General features: G+C 39.5%; 3 protein-coding genes across 3 annotated transcripts; all 3 read left to right on the top strand.

Moving 5' to 3' along the window:
• Positions 1-1,157: 1,157 nt before the first annotated feature.
• Positions 1,158-2,738, top strand: LOC115925867. The gene has a single exon (XM_030989896.1). It carries the CDS (start codon positions 1,158-1,160, stop codon positions 2,736-2,738), a length of 1,581 nt encoding a protein of 526 aa, XP_030845756.1.
• A 378-nt stretch (positions 2,739-3,116) lies between these two features.
• LOC115925866 lies at positions 3,117-6,665 on the top strand. Its single transcript, XM_030989895.1, has 3 exons — positions 3,117-3,248; positions 3,311-6,058; positions 6,585-6,665. Exons 1-2 carry the CDS (start codon positions 3,117-3,119, stop codon positions 5,114-5,116), a joined length of 1,938 nt encoding a protein of 645 aa, XP_030845755.1. The 3' UTR covers positions 5,117-6,058; positions 6,585-6,665.
• Positions 6,666-6,708: 43 nt separating this feature from the next.
• LOC587690 (methylsterol monooxygenase 1) lies at positions 6,709-14,343 on the top strand. Its single transcript, XM_003727370.3, has 7 exons — positions 6,709-7,039; positions 7,501-7,578; positions 8,863-9,008; positions 9,568-9,694; positions 11,819-11,867; positions 12,683-12,838; positions 13,580-14,343. Exons 1-7 carry the CDS (start codon positions 6,893-6,895, stop codon positions 13,726-13,728), a joined length of 852 nt encoding a protein of 283 aa, XP_003727418.1. The 5' UTR covers positions 6,709-6,892; the 3' UTR covers positions 13,729-14,343.
• The last annotated feature ends 1,027 nt before the right edge of the window (positions 14,344-15,370 follow it).

Here is a 15,370-nt window from a genome sequence, read left to right as displayed (position 1 = left end):
GAATGAACTTGAGGAAGAAATGAGGAGGAAGCAAGTAGTTTTCAAAATGTCCGAGCTGAAAAGACAACTAGAAGAGGAAAGACTACAAGGCAAGCTCAAGGCACAAGAAGCAATTATGAGAGTCTACGATGAAGAAGATGGAACCAGCACAGTCTCTTCTTCATCCTCGCGTGGAGGTAAAACTGTTGTCAAAAAGATCGAAGATCAGCCAAATCCAACTGATGTGATCCCAAGGGCATCTCCCAAGTTAGAAAGCAAATTGATTGATGAACCAGCCTCCATCGTGTCACAGCAAGCGCAAGTAGTGCTTGATCCCCAAGCTCCGATGTTCCAGCCAAGATCACCATTTTAGATCTCGCTGATGCCTTGGCTCAGAGTCGTCTACCCGTTCCGGAGCCGCCAATATTCACTGGAGACCCACTCCAATATCCAGATTGGGTGTCGGCTTTCACTACTCTGGTAGAGCGAAGAGGCATCCCTCCTGGTGAAAAATTCACTACTACTTCGAAGGTATCTTGGTGGTCCAGCAAAGGAGGCAGTCAGTGGCTACTTTCTCCTGAGGTCAGAAAATGCATTTGAGCAAGCAAAGAGCACCCTTCAAAAGAGGTTTGGCATCCATTTGCTATTGCTGAAGCCTTTCGGACAAAGTTGGATGTGTGGCCCAAGATAACCAGCAAGGATCACAATGGGCTGCAGCGGTTTGCAGACTTCCTTCAACAGTGTCTGGTAGCCAAGGCTGAGATTGTCGATCTCAACATTCTGGATGATATACGAGAGATCAACCGAATGGTTGCTCGACTACAGATCATATCGTCCATAGATGGAATCGCTCGGTGGCACAGACAAAAAGGGAGCGACTTTGTTATCCTAGGTTTGCTGACTTCGTTTCTTTCATTGGGAACGAAGCAGACATTGCTAATGATCCTCTGCTCACTGTGGATGTTGGCAAGACTAGAGAGAGAAAACAGGAAACCGCAGTCTCAAAACGGGTAACCCTCTCTACGTCTGGCTCAACTTCACAGAAGCAATGTCTGTTGTGCAAGAGACAAAATCATTCCCTGAATGACTGTCGGGAATTCCTTCGGAAAGACATGTCCCAGAGAAAGGATTTCATCAAAAATGAAAGACTTTGCTATGGCTGTCTTGAAAAAGGCCATATGTCTAAATATTGCCAAAGCAGACTGGTCTGCAAGAAGTGCAGTAAAAGGCATCCAAGCTGCCTTCATGAGGACCAAAGAGATTCGAACAAGGCCAACTTGGCATCAAGCCAACCGAAGGAAGCTCAAACCGCATCGACCTCAAATCCTCAAGCTGTAACGCACAAAGTACAAGGCGATGAACGTAGTGACCTTACATCAATGATTGTGCCTGTGTACCTTTCTAGTACAGATAGGCCTGACAAGGAGGTTCTAGTGTATGCACTACTAGACTCCATGTCAAACACCACCTTCCTTTCCGAAGATGTCGGCCAAGACCTGGATGTACAATCCCAGCCTGCCACATTGTCGTTGACAACTTTGACAGATGAGATATCGATCTCAACCTTCAAGTATGACAATCTTCGTGTCAGAGGTTTTTATTCCTCGGAGAAAATTCGTCCCTCCACATTTACTAGGCAGTCTATCCCTCTGGACGACAGTCATATCCCGACTCCAGAAACTGCCTCCAAGTGGCCTCATCTCGTGTGTGTGCAGGATATGATAGCGCCAAAACAAGACTGTCCTGTCGGTCTTCTGATTGGCTACAATTGTGCACAGGCCCTTGCTCCTCTGACGTCAGTCCGAGGCCAAAATGGTGAGCCGTATGCTGTCCAAACAGACCTTGGTTGGAGTATTGTTGGAGGTCAGTCTGACTTGTCCAACAGCTTCGATTCGTTTGGCCACACATACAGGACAGTCAGCATGAAGGTAGAGGCCCCGATCGATATCAAGAAGGTGACATTCGCTTACCAGTCTCCCTTAAAGGAAGCGACTGCATCGGATTTCCTTCAGCTCATGGAAAGGGACTTCCAAGAAGCTGAACAAGCTGATGCAATGTCACAAAATGACAAAAAATTCATTCAAGTTGTCACCGAAGGTTTACGCCAGAGAGAGGATGGGTTCTATGAGATGCCTCTTCCATTCAAGAAAGGACCGCCATCTCTTCCGAACAATCGACAGGCTGCTTTGGGTCGATTAGCAGGTCTCAAGAAACAGTTCCTGAAGAAACCTGAATATCACAGTCACTACAAGGTATTCATGAAGGAGATCTTGGCACGCGGTGATGCAGAGATGGTCGGTGATAGTAGTGACAAAGGCTTGTGGTATATTCCTCACCATGGGGTATATCACGCTAAGAAGCCTGGCAAGGTCAGGGTTGTATTCGATTGTAGCGCCAGGTATCTTGGGACAAGCCTCAATGACCATCTCCTGCAAGGCCCTGACTTGATTAATCCTCTCATCGGTGTCCTGTTGAGATTTCGCCAAGGTCCTGTGGCATTCATGTGCGATGTGGAGAAGATGTACCACCAGTTTAAGGTTGCAGATCCACATCAAAACTATCTGCGTTTCTTGTGGTGGGAGGATGGGGATCTCTCCAAGACCCCAGTAGATCATAGGATGAAGGTCCACCTCTTTGGGGCAACCTCATCTCCGGGCTGTGCCAACTTTGGCTTAAAACAGATTGCGAGGACCACAAGAAACTCGGTGACCGTGCAGCCAACTTCCTCAAGAGGAACTTTTATGTCGATGATGGCCTAAAAAGCATGTCTTCTGAACAGGAAGCAGCTGTGCTAATCAAGGACGCAACTCAAATGTGTGCTAAAGGCAATCTACGTCTGCACAAATTTGTGTGCAATAGCAAGGACGTAACCAGCACCATTCCAAAATCGGAACGTGCCACTGTCACGAATGCAAGTGTTCAGCTAGGTGAACAAACCTCACCAATCGAAAGAGCTCTTGGGCTTCAGTGGTGCGTCAGTTTCTGATGAGTTCTGCTTCCGACTTACTCTGAAGGATCAACCCCTCACTCGACGAGGTATTCTAGCTACAGTTGCGTCTGTATATGATCCCCTTGGTCTCATTGCACCAGTTGTCCTTGCTGGCAGAATGATTCTGCAGGAAATGTGCAAACAAAAGATGGATTGGGATCATCCCGTTCCTGACTATCTTCGGACAAGATGGGAAATATGGAGACAGGAGATCCTGAAGCTAGAAACTGCAAAGATTCCTCGCTGCTTCCAGCCCAAAGATTTCGGAGAGGCTGAGGAAGTGGAATTGCACCACTTCTCAGATGCCTCATTATCTGGATATGGACAATGTTCATATGTCAGATTACGAAATCAAAGGGGACAAGTCCACTGCTCTCTTGCCATGGCAAAGGCGAGAGTAGCACCGCTCAGCAGTCTACTACCGTCCCCAGACTGGAGCTTCAGGCAGCAACCTTATCTGCCAAGGTTGCAAAAATACTGAATAAGGAGCTAGACTACAGCTCAGTCAAGAATATCTTCTGGACCGACTCCAAGGTTGTTCTGGGTTACCTGTACAACCAGTCTAAGCGCTTCCACATGTTCGTTGCGAACAGAGTGGATTGTATTCTGAGAACCACAAGTTGTAGTCAGTGGAATTATGTTACTAGCGGTGATAATCCAGCTGACTACGCATCACGTGGACTGACAACAGAGGAACTTCTTTCGTCAAACTGGTTAGGAGGACCAGACTTCCTTTGGGAAAGTGAAGTTGCTAAGCAAGATGTCACACTAGAGGTTTCTCCTGACGACGTTGAAGTGAAGTCTTCGACAGTACATACAGTAATGTCAAAGACCAAGATTTCAACCTTTACGTCATTTGAAGATAGGTTGAACCGCTTCGCCATGTTGGACAGCGCTATTAGAGCGGTAGCTGTACTAGTGAGGTGTTGTTACAGGCGCAAGGGACATGACATAGATGATGTTGAGATCAAAAGAGTCGCTGAGAGAAATCTCCTGCATGCTGTCCAGAAAGAAGCCTTCTGTGATGAAAGACAGCAAATCAAATCTGACAAACATGCTGTGTCAAAATCTAGCCGCCTGAGTCAATTAGATCCATTTCTTGACAAACAAGACCTCCTACGGGTGGGAGGACGCATGAAGAGGTCTGAAATGGTGTATGGAGTTAAGCACCCTATTATCCTTCCGAAGGGTAGTAGACTTTCCATGCTTGTCGCACTTCACTATCATGCGAAGATTTCTCACCAAGGTAGAAATATGACCATCAACGCAATCAGATCAAGTGGATACTGGATCATCGGTTGCAGAAGCATTGTCTCATCTCTGATCGGCACATGCACCCATTGCATTAGACTAAGAGGCAAGTTGGGTGGACAGAAGATGGCTGACCTTCCATGTGAACGACTTGAGCCATCGCCCCCTTTCACTTATTGCGGTCTGGACTGTTTTGGTCCATTTGTAATCAAAGAAGGGCGCAAAGAGCTCAAGCGCTATGGCCTCATCCTGACATGCATGGCAATGAGAGCCATTCATGTGGAAGTATTGGATGACATGTCATCCGATGCATTCATCAACGGACTGAGATGTTTCATTGCTATTCGAGGAAACGTAAGGCGGATTCAGTGTGACCAGGGCTCCAATTTTGTTGGAGCCAAGCATGAACTGAAACAAGCTCTCCGTGAGATGGATGCGGACCATGTCGCCCGCAATCTTCTGGAGCAGAACTGTGAGTTCAAAATGAATCCTCCTTCCTCTAGCCATATGGGAGGTGTATGGGAGAGACAAATCAGAAATGTGCGCAATGTTCTCAATGGATTATTGGAACAGTGCGGAACGCAGTTGAATGTCTCCTCTCTACGGACATTTCTCTATGAGGCCATGGCTATCGTAAACAGCCGTCCATTGAGTGTGGATGACCTGGAAAGTCCTGATGGTCCTCTTCCGTTGACTCCCAATCATGTTCTGACCATGAAATCCGGTCTTATACTGCCTCCACCTGGAAGCTTTGAAAGGGAGGACATCTATCTCCGCAAAAGATGGCGTCGAGTCCAATACTTGACACAGTTGTTCTGGACACGATGGCAGAAGGAGTACCTGCACACGCTTCAACCAAGAAAACTTGGACTGAAAAGAAGACCAATGTGCACGTAGACGACATAGTACTCTTGAAAGATGAAGCCATTTGTCGGACAGATTGGAGAGTTGCGAGAGTCATGGAAACAATGTCCAGTGATGATGGTCTAGTCCGGAAGGTGCGACTTCTCATGGCGACCCCAGACTTGGACAAAAAAGGTAAGCCAGTAAATAAGAGGACAACTCTTGAAAGGCCAGTACACAAACTGGTAGTTTTGATCCGCAGCACCGACAAGGCGATTGAAGACTAAGCTTGACTTTAATAGCTGACATTCACTTTTACCCAGACAAATGGCTTTGACTAACCTGGACTTTCATCCTGCCCTGACATTCTAAGAAATATTTTCTCAATTGGGGAAGACCATTTGTATTTATAAATTTTGCAAGTCGGTCAATTCCTTGTTTTGTTTCAAATAGATAGTTTTGTTGTTTGAAAAATCAGTTAGATGATTTGGGTGGGAGTGTGGCTGCCGCCAGAATTTGTCATTAGTATTTTTAATTTTTGTTCATAGCACCACCTATTTTACATGTGCATCGCCCTTTAAGTAATTTCTCTTTGTTATTTAAGAAAGATTTACAGCGCATGCCTAGCGCGGGTCAATGTCAATAAAAGGCCTACAAACACATTTTTAGTACGCACGAGAAAATAGTTCCATACATTCAAGCATAAGAAATAAGTTATTATCATTAATTATGTACTGAAATGTAAAGTAATGTTCATTGAAATGCGAATAACATTAGTAAATTCTGTCAAAACTAAATCGTTGGTCGTTTTAAGTAAATTCCAGTTGGACAAATTATTTGATATCCGTGTGCCGATAAGTTCGGTGAACGCGTTGACCCTTGGCTTTTCTGAATTACGACCTGGCCCAAGCAATACGTGTTTTGTGGGGTCTTCAAAAAACGCCAAGTTTCAAGGTATATTTTGCTGCCCAAGGATGGAAAAGTCCTGCCAACGAGGTATGTTATGGCAGAAATGTATTTAGAACAATTTCATATTACTTACATGATCTATCAGTTTGTAATTTTGATACATTATAAGTGTTTTTTCATGTTGTGATTAGTAGCGTTCAGTGAGCTAGTTTTCCACACACGTGAGATTGTTTACATCTAACGCTAAATTATGGAAAGCCATTTGAATATTTCATGTTTGAGTAATTATTCATGAATAAGAATTCTCTGTAAATCAGTAGCATATAAAACTTGCTTTTATATTCATAGTCTTAACTAGTATGCTCTTAATGCATGTTTATCAAATTTCTCGTAAGAGACTTGTAGCTCATATCATAAATGTTTTATCATGAACCCTTTTTATACTCATTCTGACAAATCATATCTGTATGAACAACTCTCGTTAAGAACATCTATATGGTTTATCAACTCTTTAAATTGACAAGTAATCTGTATATTTACTTGTGTACATATATTTGTATCTTTCGCACGGTATTTATTATTCTGTGCTATTTTATACTTTTTATGTTCACAGTTTTCACGGCACTGTTCATCACTGTTACTTTGTTTTGACAATCGTTAAGTCAAATAAAGACATTCGTCACCAGAAAATGAACATCCGTTTCAACGTTGAGTTATTTTGATCCTGCGGCAGCAACAACTGATTCATTAACCAACTGGGCTATGATGTATAACAGTTAACTACCCGTTTAATGATAAAACTGTGACCAAGACGTGTCAAACCAGTTGACAGGTATCATCCAACAACTAAATAGTTCGTCTGTAATTCGGCTTCGAGTTCAAATGATTATTACAGCGTTGTGAGACTAAAAGGTTGTGAAAATGGCGGACATACTGAGCGCTGATCCTTTCGTGGAGAATCATACAAGTGTTTCTATTGATGGAGGATTCGAGCATGCATGGAGGTACATGACAGACAACTACACAAGATTCCAGATCGCAGCTTACGGATCCGCACTCCTTCATTGTGTAAGTTTGAAGATTGGACCAATTGAAACATGTAATTGTGCAAGATAAATTTGATATTTGCAGTGGACAATGAATGGTAGGCAAAAAAAGGACAAAATAATCACTGAGTATAGTCGCAATTTAAAAATCTATACATGAATACTGTCTTCATTAATTAGAATCAGGAAATTTTAATTTTGAAGAAAAAACGAATATAGTTAAAGAGTAAGCCAAGTTCAAATGAAATCTCTATATCAATAAAGCATTTCTTTTTTTATCTTCTTCTTTTGGTGATAAAGCAAATAACAAAATACAAACTAAAACAGTATACTAAGCAAGAGAAGGAGAACACATTTATAATATAATATGTATTTATTTCATGGTAATATTGAATTGATTTCAGAAGATTTTCATTTTTTGTTTTAAAATCTGGTTATTTAGATGGAATTATCATGTGTTAATCTGTACATATCATTCTGCAGGTATCGTACATTTTGATTTCTTCTCCATCGATCCTGTTCCGATACATTCCTTTCATGGATCGCTTCAAGATTCAACAAGTAAGTCAAAACTAATCCAAACTTTTGACTTGTGTACCTCATCATGAATGAATTGGCACCAATTTATCTGCAAGAACTAATCCAGGAATACAAACCCTCGCGCAATTTACGGTCATCTTCACAATTAAACCTCATGTCTACTTCTGTGTCAACTCTTTCTTATGGTAATCGCTCTTTTTGCAAAGCTTCTGCTGAACTTTGGAACAGACTACCTTTAAATGTCAAAAACTGTCAAACTGTTAACCTATTCAAAACTAGTCTTAAGACACATTTATTCGAAATTGCTTTCGCTGACTAATTAACTCTGTTCACTTGATGTGTATGTATTGTAATTTGTAATTGTTTATAAGTCTATTTTTGTTTGTTATAGCGCTTAGAGACTTCGGTGGTAAGTGCTTTATAAGTAACGTTTTTATTATTATTATTATTATTATCATATCTAGATTCCAATGTCAGACAAGAGTTTGTGTATTTACTGGACATTACATTGATGTCGAGGCTTTAAAAAAAGCCAAATGACGAATGTGAATGTAAACATGACGATAAACGCCGTACCCTAAGCGTTGAGCAAATACGGGTTACGAATAGTCAAGAAAACTTTATCATAATGTAAATATTGCTGAAAATACTGGGGGGGGGGGGATCCGATATCAGCACATATTTAACGAAACAAAACAGAACAAAACTAAATAAACAAAACAAATCATTAAAGGTGGTTGAAATTTGAGATCGAGAGTACATGTTACGTATATATAAAATAAAATGAAGAACATTATAATTGTATATACTGCAATGGGCCACCTTGAAAAGTAAAGAGAAAAATAATCTGATCCTTATCACCATCATATTGGTTCTAGAACACCATCTTACTTATACAGTAGGCTTGCGGGTGCACCATCTTGTAAGGCTAGCAATGATATTAAACACTGTAATTAATAGAAAATGATTATTAAATTGAAGTAGACTGAATTGGATTTGACCGAGTTGAATTGAATTGAATTGAATGGAATTGAATTGAAATGAAATTGAATTTGAGTTGAATTGGACGGAATTGACTTTAATCGAACCGAATAAAATGGAATTTAATTAATCAGGAATGGAATTAGAAATTGAATTTGAATTGAATTGAACTAAAATTGAGTCGAATTGAACTGAAAGATTTGAACGAAATTAAAATGAACTGAATTGAATTGAATTAAATCAAATTGAATGAATTGAATAGAATGAATCTAACTGATTTTTAATTGAAAACTGAAAATGAAGGGATTTTGTTTTGTTTTGTAGAAGCCACTGTCAGGAGCTAATGAGATGAAATGTATCCGTCTTCTTCTGGTGAATCAGTTCATAATCCATGTCCCCTTCTACCTTGGAGCGTATTACTACTGTGAAATCATCAATCTTCCGTTCAGCTACGAGACTATGTCATCATGGTAATAAGCTATAGTTGTCGGGTCCCATTGAAGACGTATACCGCGGGCGCAGGGGCACTTCCCCTAATCGAATTAATGGAGAGGGGAAAAAGAGCAGAAAAAGGGGGGAAAAGATAGAGCGAGAGAGAGAGAGAGAGAGAGAGAGAGCGAGGGAGAAAGAGAGATAGACAGACTTACAGAGAGGGAAGAAGAAGGAAGAGAAAGAAGTACAGAGGTGGGAGGATGCGTAAGGCAACATGAACAAAAAAGTGATTATTGGATCGATATTTATGAAAGAAAAAAGATTAAAAATGACCAACTTTTCTTTTCAATGAACTAAAGAAGAAGAAGAGGAAAAAAAGATAGAAGAAGAAAATAAAAATAAATAGACGTTTACTTTTTTGTTGGCTTACACAGCGCCGGAAAAGGTAGTGTGTTTATGTGTGTGTAGGGGTGGGGATAAGAAGAGGGATTTGACAATCTGAAGGGGGAGGGGGGGGGGGGGGTGGTGCCGTGTAGACCCCTGTCTGCAATTGTTCTTCCTTTTTTAACGATGCGAAAACTTTCTTTCCACTTAAAGGTACATTACTCTTGCCAAGTGTTTTGCTTGTCTAGTTGTCGAGGATACATGGCATTATTTCAGCCACCGTCTACTTCACCATAAGAGCATCTACAAATACGTCCACAAAGTACATCACACTTGGCAGGTAAGAGGGGTATTTAAAACATGGGCTAATACTATATGGTTTCCATGCAACGGCAACATTATTGGTCCGTCGAAGGACCGACAGCCTACGAGACCGACAGCATAATGAGACCGACAGCCACTGAGATTTACATAGACGGACTGCATTGCGGGCCTTCTGAAACCTCGTTTAGATAACTACATGTATGACGCGGTAAAACCATTGCGTTTTTTGACACGTTAAAACAATATTTTAACGCAATGCGCTTATCATTTCTGTATCTTATACCAAACAGATCAGTGAATACGCCAATGACCTTTGTAGCGCCCGGCTGCCGTTATTATTTTATTTTTTTGTGTTCATATCTGAACGAGCCTTAAAACATTTTCATAACACCCAAGAGACCGAATGCCCAAGAAACCGACAAGTTGGTCCTACAGACCTCTGACAACTTCTGTGACAGTTCACTATCTGTCATCACCGGTCTCGTATATAGGCCGTGAGTTTCATGACCTGTTGTATGTTGGTCGACTGGGATCCTGGGACGTCCCATATTTTTAAAACAATGAATCTCGAAAGAATACCGTATGTCTCCTACTTTTAGGCAGATGAACACATTAATATCAGTGTCATGGAATGACTCTTTTCTTGTTCTGAAAATACTAGAAGAAATAGTTAGGAGAAGAAGGGGAAGACGATAGTTGTTATCTACGTAATGGCAGTTCGCCAACAGCGACGACAGTCGCTAACAGTTAAGCAGTTTGCTTGCAGTTCCAGCATTTTTATGTTGAGATGGGAACTCTTTAGATAATCCTTAAGGTATGTTTATTCATTGAGTTATATTTCTTAAAATACAGTGCTTTAAAATGCCACTGAAAGTAGTTGCAAGTTATATAGATTACAGTCACACTATGAAAGCAATAGCCAATATATGAATGTGTGTAGTGCCGTGAAACGAATCGCGAACATGGATTAGTTGAAAGTTTGATCGATAGTTAAGACGGTCTTTTGAAGACCTTTTTCTTTGTGAATAGATAGTAGTTTAAAATTGATGGTTGTCAGGAAGATGATATGTGAATTTAACTTAGTTATGAGCATGGGTAGACTTCGAATAAGTTAAGACCAAACTATGTTTACTTGCGTATGTACGTGTGATGGTATCTTAGTTACGAAAACCTCTTCACGCACGATTTAATGTGCGGATGAATATCATTTTAGAGATAACGTGATGTTGTTGTTGTTGTTGTTTTAGTTTTAAGGGCGTGTGTCATTAAATTATGAATATTTACGCCGAATTCAAGTTTTTAAATAATTTTAAATAATTTTAAATGGAAGCAAAACAAAAAGGAGGGAGAAAAAAAAATCGACGCTGTTGAATTTTTCGCATTTTGCGGTGATAAGTTCATGATTGTTAGTCTCATTTAGGGCTTGAGAAAGTTTCTTGTTTGTGTTCTTGATTATTCTTTTGTCTATGGTTTTGCATTTATGCTTCTTTAAAGATTTGTGGTTTATCGAAAGTTGGCATATTATTATAACTATAAAGTTTAAAATTACTGCCACACGAATGAAACTTGAGTATATGTGGAAATTGGATTTCTAAGTGTTAAACGTATATCAAGAACATGTATTTAGTGTTTTCATTTGTTGTATTTTGCGGGAATTATCCCAGTCACACAGTTGTTGAATTTTTCTCTTCACTTTCCAATGATGGTCCACGACAGTGTCAGAATACAGGAACCAACATGAGTTGAACGGATGTCTCCTTTGTTTCATCATTGAATTGCAACAACGTGTTTAAACTAGAAGTCACATAAATCTTTGAGTCCGTATTCCATCACAATCAGTATGAATAAAATATTTTGTATTTGTATTTATTAACATTTATTTCCTTCTCAAAGGTACAATATGAAACACAATGTACATATAAATTATATAATTTATGTAATAATGATTTCAACATAAAGTATAATACAGTAAATAATTCAGATAACAGAAGGAGGCGAAAGACACAAACTATGGCATGAGTTGGGAACGCCCATAATAAGTCAACGTAGTTACTGAGAGAACATTATAGATATCATTATGAAAATTCCATATTGTATAAATATGATATGAAGTACATCATTAATTTCTGTTTTGATTCAGGCTCCCCACGGAATGGTAGCCGAGTGTGTTCATCCTGTAGAAACAATCCGTAAGTATATTGTTTCTTTACTATGATGAAAATACATAGCATCTAAATTTCATAATCAACTTATAATAAATTTATTAACAATAAAAAGGAGGTAGAGAATATCATGCTGTGGTCGAAAATATGTCCCACTGGAATTTAAGATAATATTATGTAAGACTATTTGTACACTGGTTTTGATTGTGGTCTAATGATTTGAGCAACATCATCATTTTTGGAGAGTGCCCTTTCTACTAAGTATCATTGGGTTTTTCATGTATGTCAATCATGTCATACCTTATATCAAACAAGGTTTTGAAACCAGAACTTTACACTCTAGCCAACTAATAAGGAAACGTTTCCTTAAGTTGTTTTGATATGAACTTCGATGATGCCTATTCAAGTAGACACAAACAGTGGGACATTTGTTTGGTAGGAAGCATAGGTACTAGCCCCTATTTCGATATTTGCCACTTTCCACCTGCACCTAGGTGGTAAATGGATACCTGGCAGCAATGAATTCCTTGTATCTGTCGTCACCGATAGCTCAGCTATAGGGCCTAAGAAATAATGGAACATCTGAGAGCCTACGTGGTGAACACGCACGGGCATCTTGTACGAGTATTCAATATGATGATTTTTACCGACTAGAATTTCGCATTTGCCTACAAAGTATTATCATATAGCTTTAGCCGGGTCGTTTAAAAGATATTTACAGAATTTGTAAATATCTTTTAAACGACCCGGCTAAAGCCATAGGCGCCTTTAGTATCCCCTGTGATGGGTATGTGCGCAATATAATGTAGCTCTTATCGTTTTGCTTCTTTATTTCCATTAAGTCCTTGGTGTGGGCAACATGTGGGGCGTCCTCATCTTTGGAAATCATTTCATCCTCCTGTGGGCCTGGATGTTTGTACGTCTCCTAGAAGTGATTGACGTCCACTCTGGATACAACGTCCCGCTTAACCCCCTGCATCTATTCCCATTCTATGGAGGTAGGGTCACATTTTGAAAAAAAATATTACTTTCTTTATGATAATTGCCTTGTAAAGCGCTTAATGTGTTAAAATACAAATGTGACATTTATTATTATTATTATTATTATTATTATTATTATTATTATTATCATCATCATTTTTTGGGATAATATTAACACTTTTATAAATTGACTAGTCAGATTTTAAATAAACAGGTATTCTTTTTCCCAAACAGGTCCACCAAAATAATGTGCCAATGACCTGTAATTAGCCAATCGTCAATGATTTTGTCAGTCGACTCTAGATCTAAGGAAATGATGTCAGCAATTAATCACCATTATACTTTTGAAAATCTTGGATAGAATATTTTCTATCCAATATTTTCTATTAATTAAAAGTGAACGGAACATCCAGTAATCCACGTCATTGATTTCCATCAGTAAATATCTGTCCAAGATATGCATATATTAACAAGAGGTTTCCCTGGAAACGTTTGCACTTAGGTGGTGTCAAATGTAAGTTTTCAAATATTATCTAATAATGTTTCAAACTTAAGGATGAAACTGCCATGAAGAAAACTGCTCTATATTAGATCAGAAAATTACGACGCTTATGGATTTGCCGATTTATATGTTTATTTCTAGTAGAGTCTGACCCATCAGCCCCTAGTGCATCCTTCTCAATGCCCCTGATTTCATTGATCAAATCACTATCAAGTCCGTCATTGATTTCATTTAATCCTTTTTCTGTTTATTGCAGGTGCTAAGTTCCACGACTTTCATCACATGAACTTAAAAGGAAACTACGCCCCTACGTTTACGTGGTGGGATAAGATTTTTGGTACTGATATTCAGTATAATGAATACTATAAGATGAAGAGGGAGGAGGACCTTAAGAAGCAAAAGTGATCAAGAAAACTTCATGATGAGAAATGTATTCCGAAAGAAGCAACGAGACCACAAAGAGAACTTGTTCGTGCAGCCAAGAAGATGATGCAATAATTGAGAGAATCTTTATAATGAAATAAAATGACTAAACATTTTCCATTAATAATAATGAACAGAACGTCATGAAAGATTGACTGAATCATCGTGTAATGCCAAGTAGAGCTGCAAAAAGGTTATTGTAAGAAATCACATAAATTGAATGAAAATTATGAACAGTGATACATCAGGCAAAATGATAAGTTTTATTATGTTTTGATATTACAGAATACCTTGCCCCAATGCACGTGGCACCTACGTGTACCTATAAGAAACTGGTTATCCTGAACTCTTAACAATGATAATGCATTCATGTTCATTATATTTTACCAAACTATTAAACGGGTAAAGAAAATGCAATTGTAATTAGCCAAGATAAAATTGAGAACTTTATTTTGTTTCACATGCAGTCCCTAATACATAAAGTCTGTCATAAATTAACCAACTACTTTTATGCAGAGTGCTCAACCATCTGTGCTAATTATGACTTGTTTTGTTATGAGTATTGAGTGTAGACAATAAAAACTACTATTTGACAAATACTTAGTCAAATTGCATTGATTGTCGTAGGCATGTATACTCTCATTGATCTCTAGAACTTGGATAGTTGCCCGCCCCCCCCCCCCCCCACTCAGTGTTATTTAGGGTACGCATGTGCTTGTTCCCTCTTTTTGAAAGCACCCCCCTATATCTGAGGACTGCCAACATTTCCGAACCCCCCTTTCGCGGGTTTTTCGCGGGTTTTTCGCGGGATTTTCGCGGGATTTTCGCGGGCTTTTCCTTCCTTGGAGACCCCCCTAAATCATGAAAAATGCTAAATGTACCCCCCTAAATTAAGAATAATTTCTCAAAAAAAAAAAAAAAACCTTTTTAAAGAAAACTCCGGGTGAAAAGTTAATACACCCCTTTTTTTTTTTTACAATTCTCGGGCCGGACTTTGTCGCACGAAAAGTACCGGACATTTTGGTAACACGCATGGGGTCCGTCCGTTCTCGGAGTGGGGGGGGGGGGGGGGGGGATATTCGACGTGATTTTCTGCTAGTTTACTATAAGGGTTAGATTACTCTTTTATTCGCTCATGCATGCATGTGAGCAGCATTGGAGATAGCATGGAATGACTTGGACTGATATTCAGATGAATTGAATTGAATTAAGAGGGTATTTATTATTAAAAAAAACATATAGTACCTCATCAGGATCGAGCTTAATCACTTACAAACAATATACATAAAAATACGGAATAGAAATATAATGGGATCAACAATTTGATTTACATTAGAAAAACGGCAATTATTATAACATAATAAGTAAAGAGATGCATACAAATAAATAAAGATAATGGGAAGGTTGTATACGACCCATGCTCCAGCAACAATGAAACCGAACACCAATTAACCCCAGCCGTAGATACCCATCCCTAGCCAGAAACCCAGCCCCAAACCCTTACATAAACCGACACCGCTACTGCTACTGCGACATCGGGAAAAAAGGGAAATGGGAGAAAGAGAGAGAAACTGAGAGCCAGGCAGAGAGAGAGAGAGAGAGGGAGAGTTTGAGGGAGAGAGAG

This window comes from Strongylocentrotus purpuratus, unplaced genomic scaffold, assembly GCF_000002235.5.
Source record: "Strongylocentrotus purpuratus isolate Spur 01 unplaced genomic scaffold, Spur_5.0 spur5_scaffold_19, whole genome shotgun sequence".
NCBI lineage: Eukaryota > Metazoa > Echinodermata > Echinoidea > Camarodonta > Strongylocentrotidae > Strongylocentrotus > Strongylocentrotus purpuratus.
Note: the sequence above shows the minus strand (reverse complement) of the source record. Positions and strands in the feature narration are given on the sequence as shown.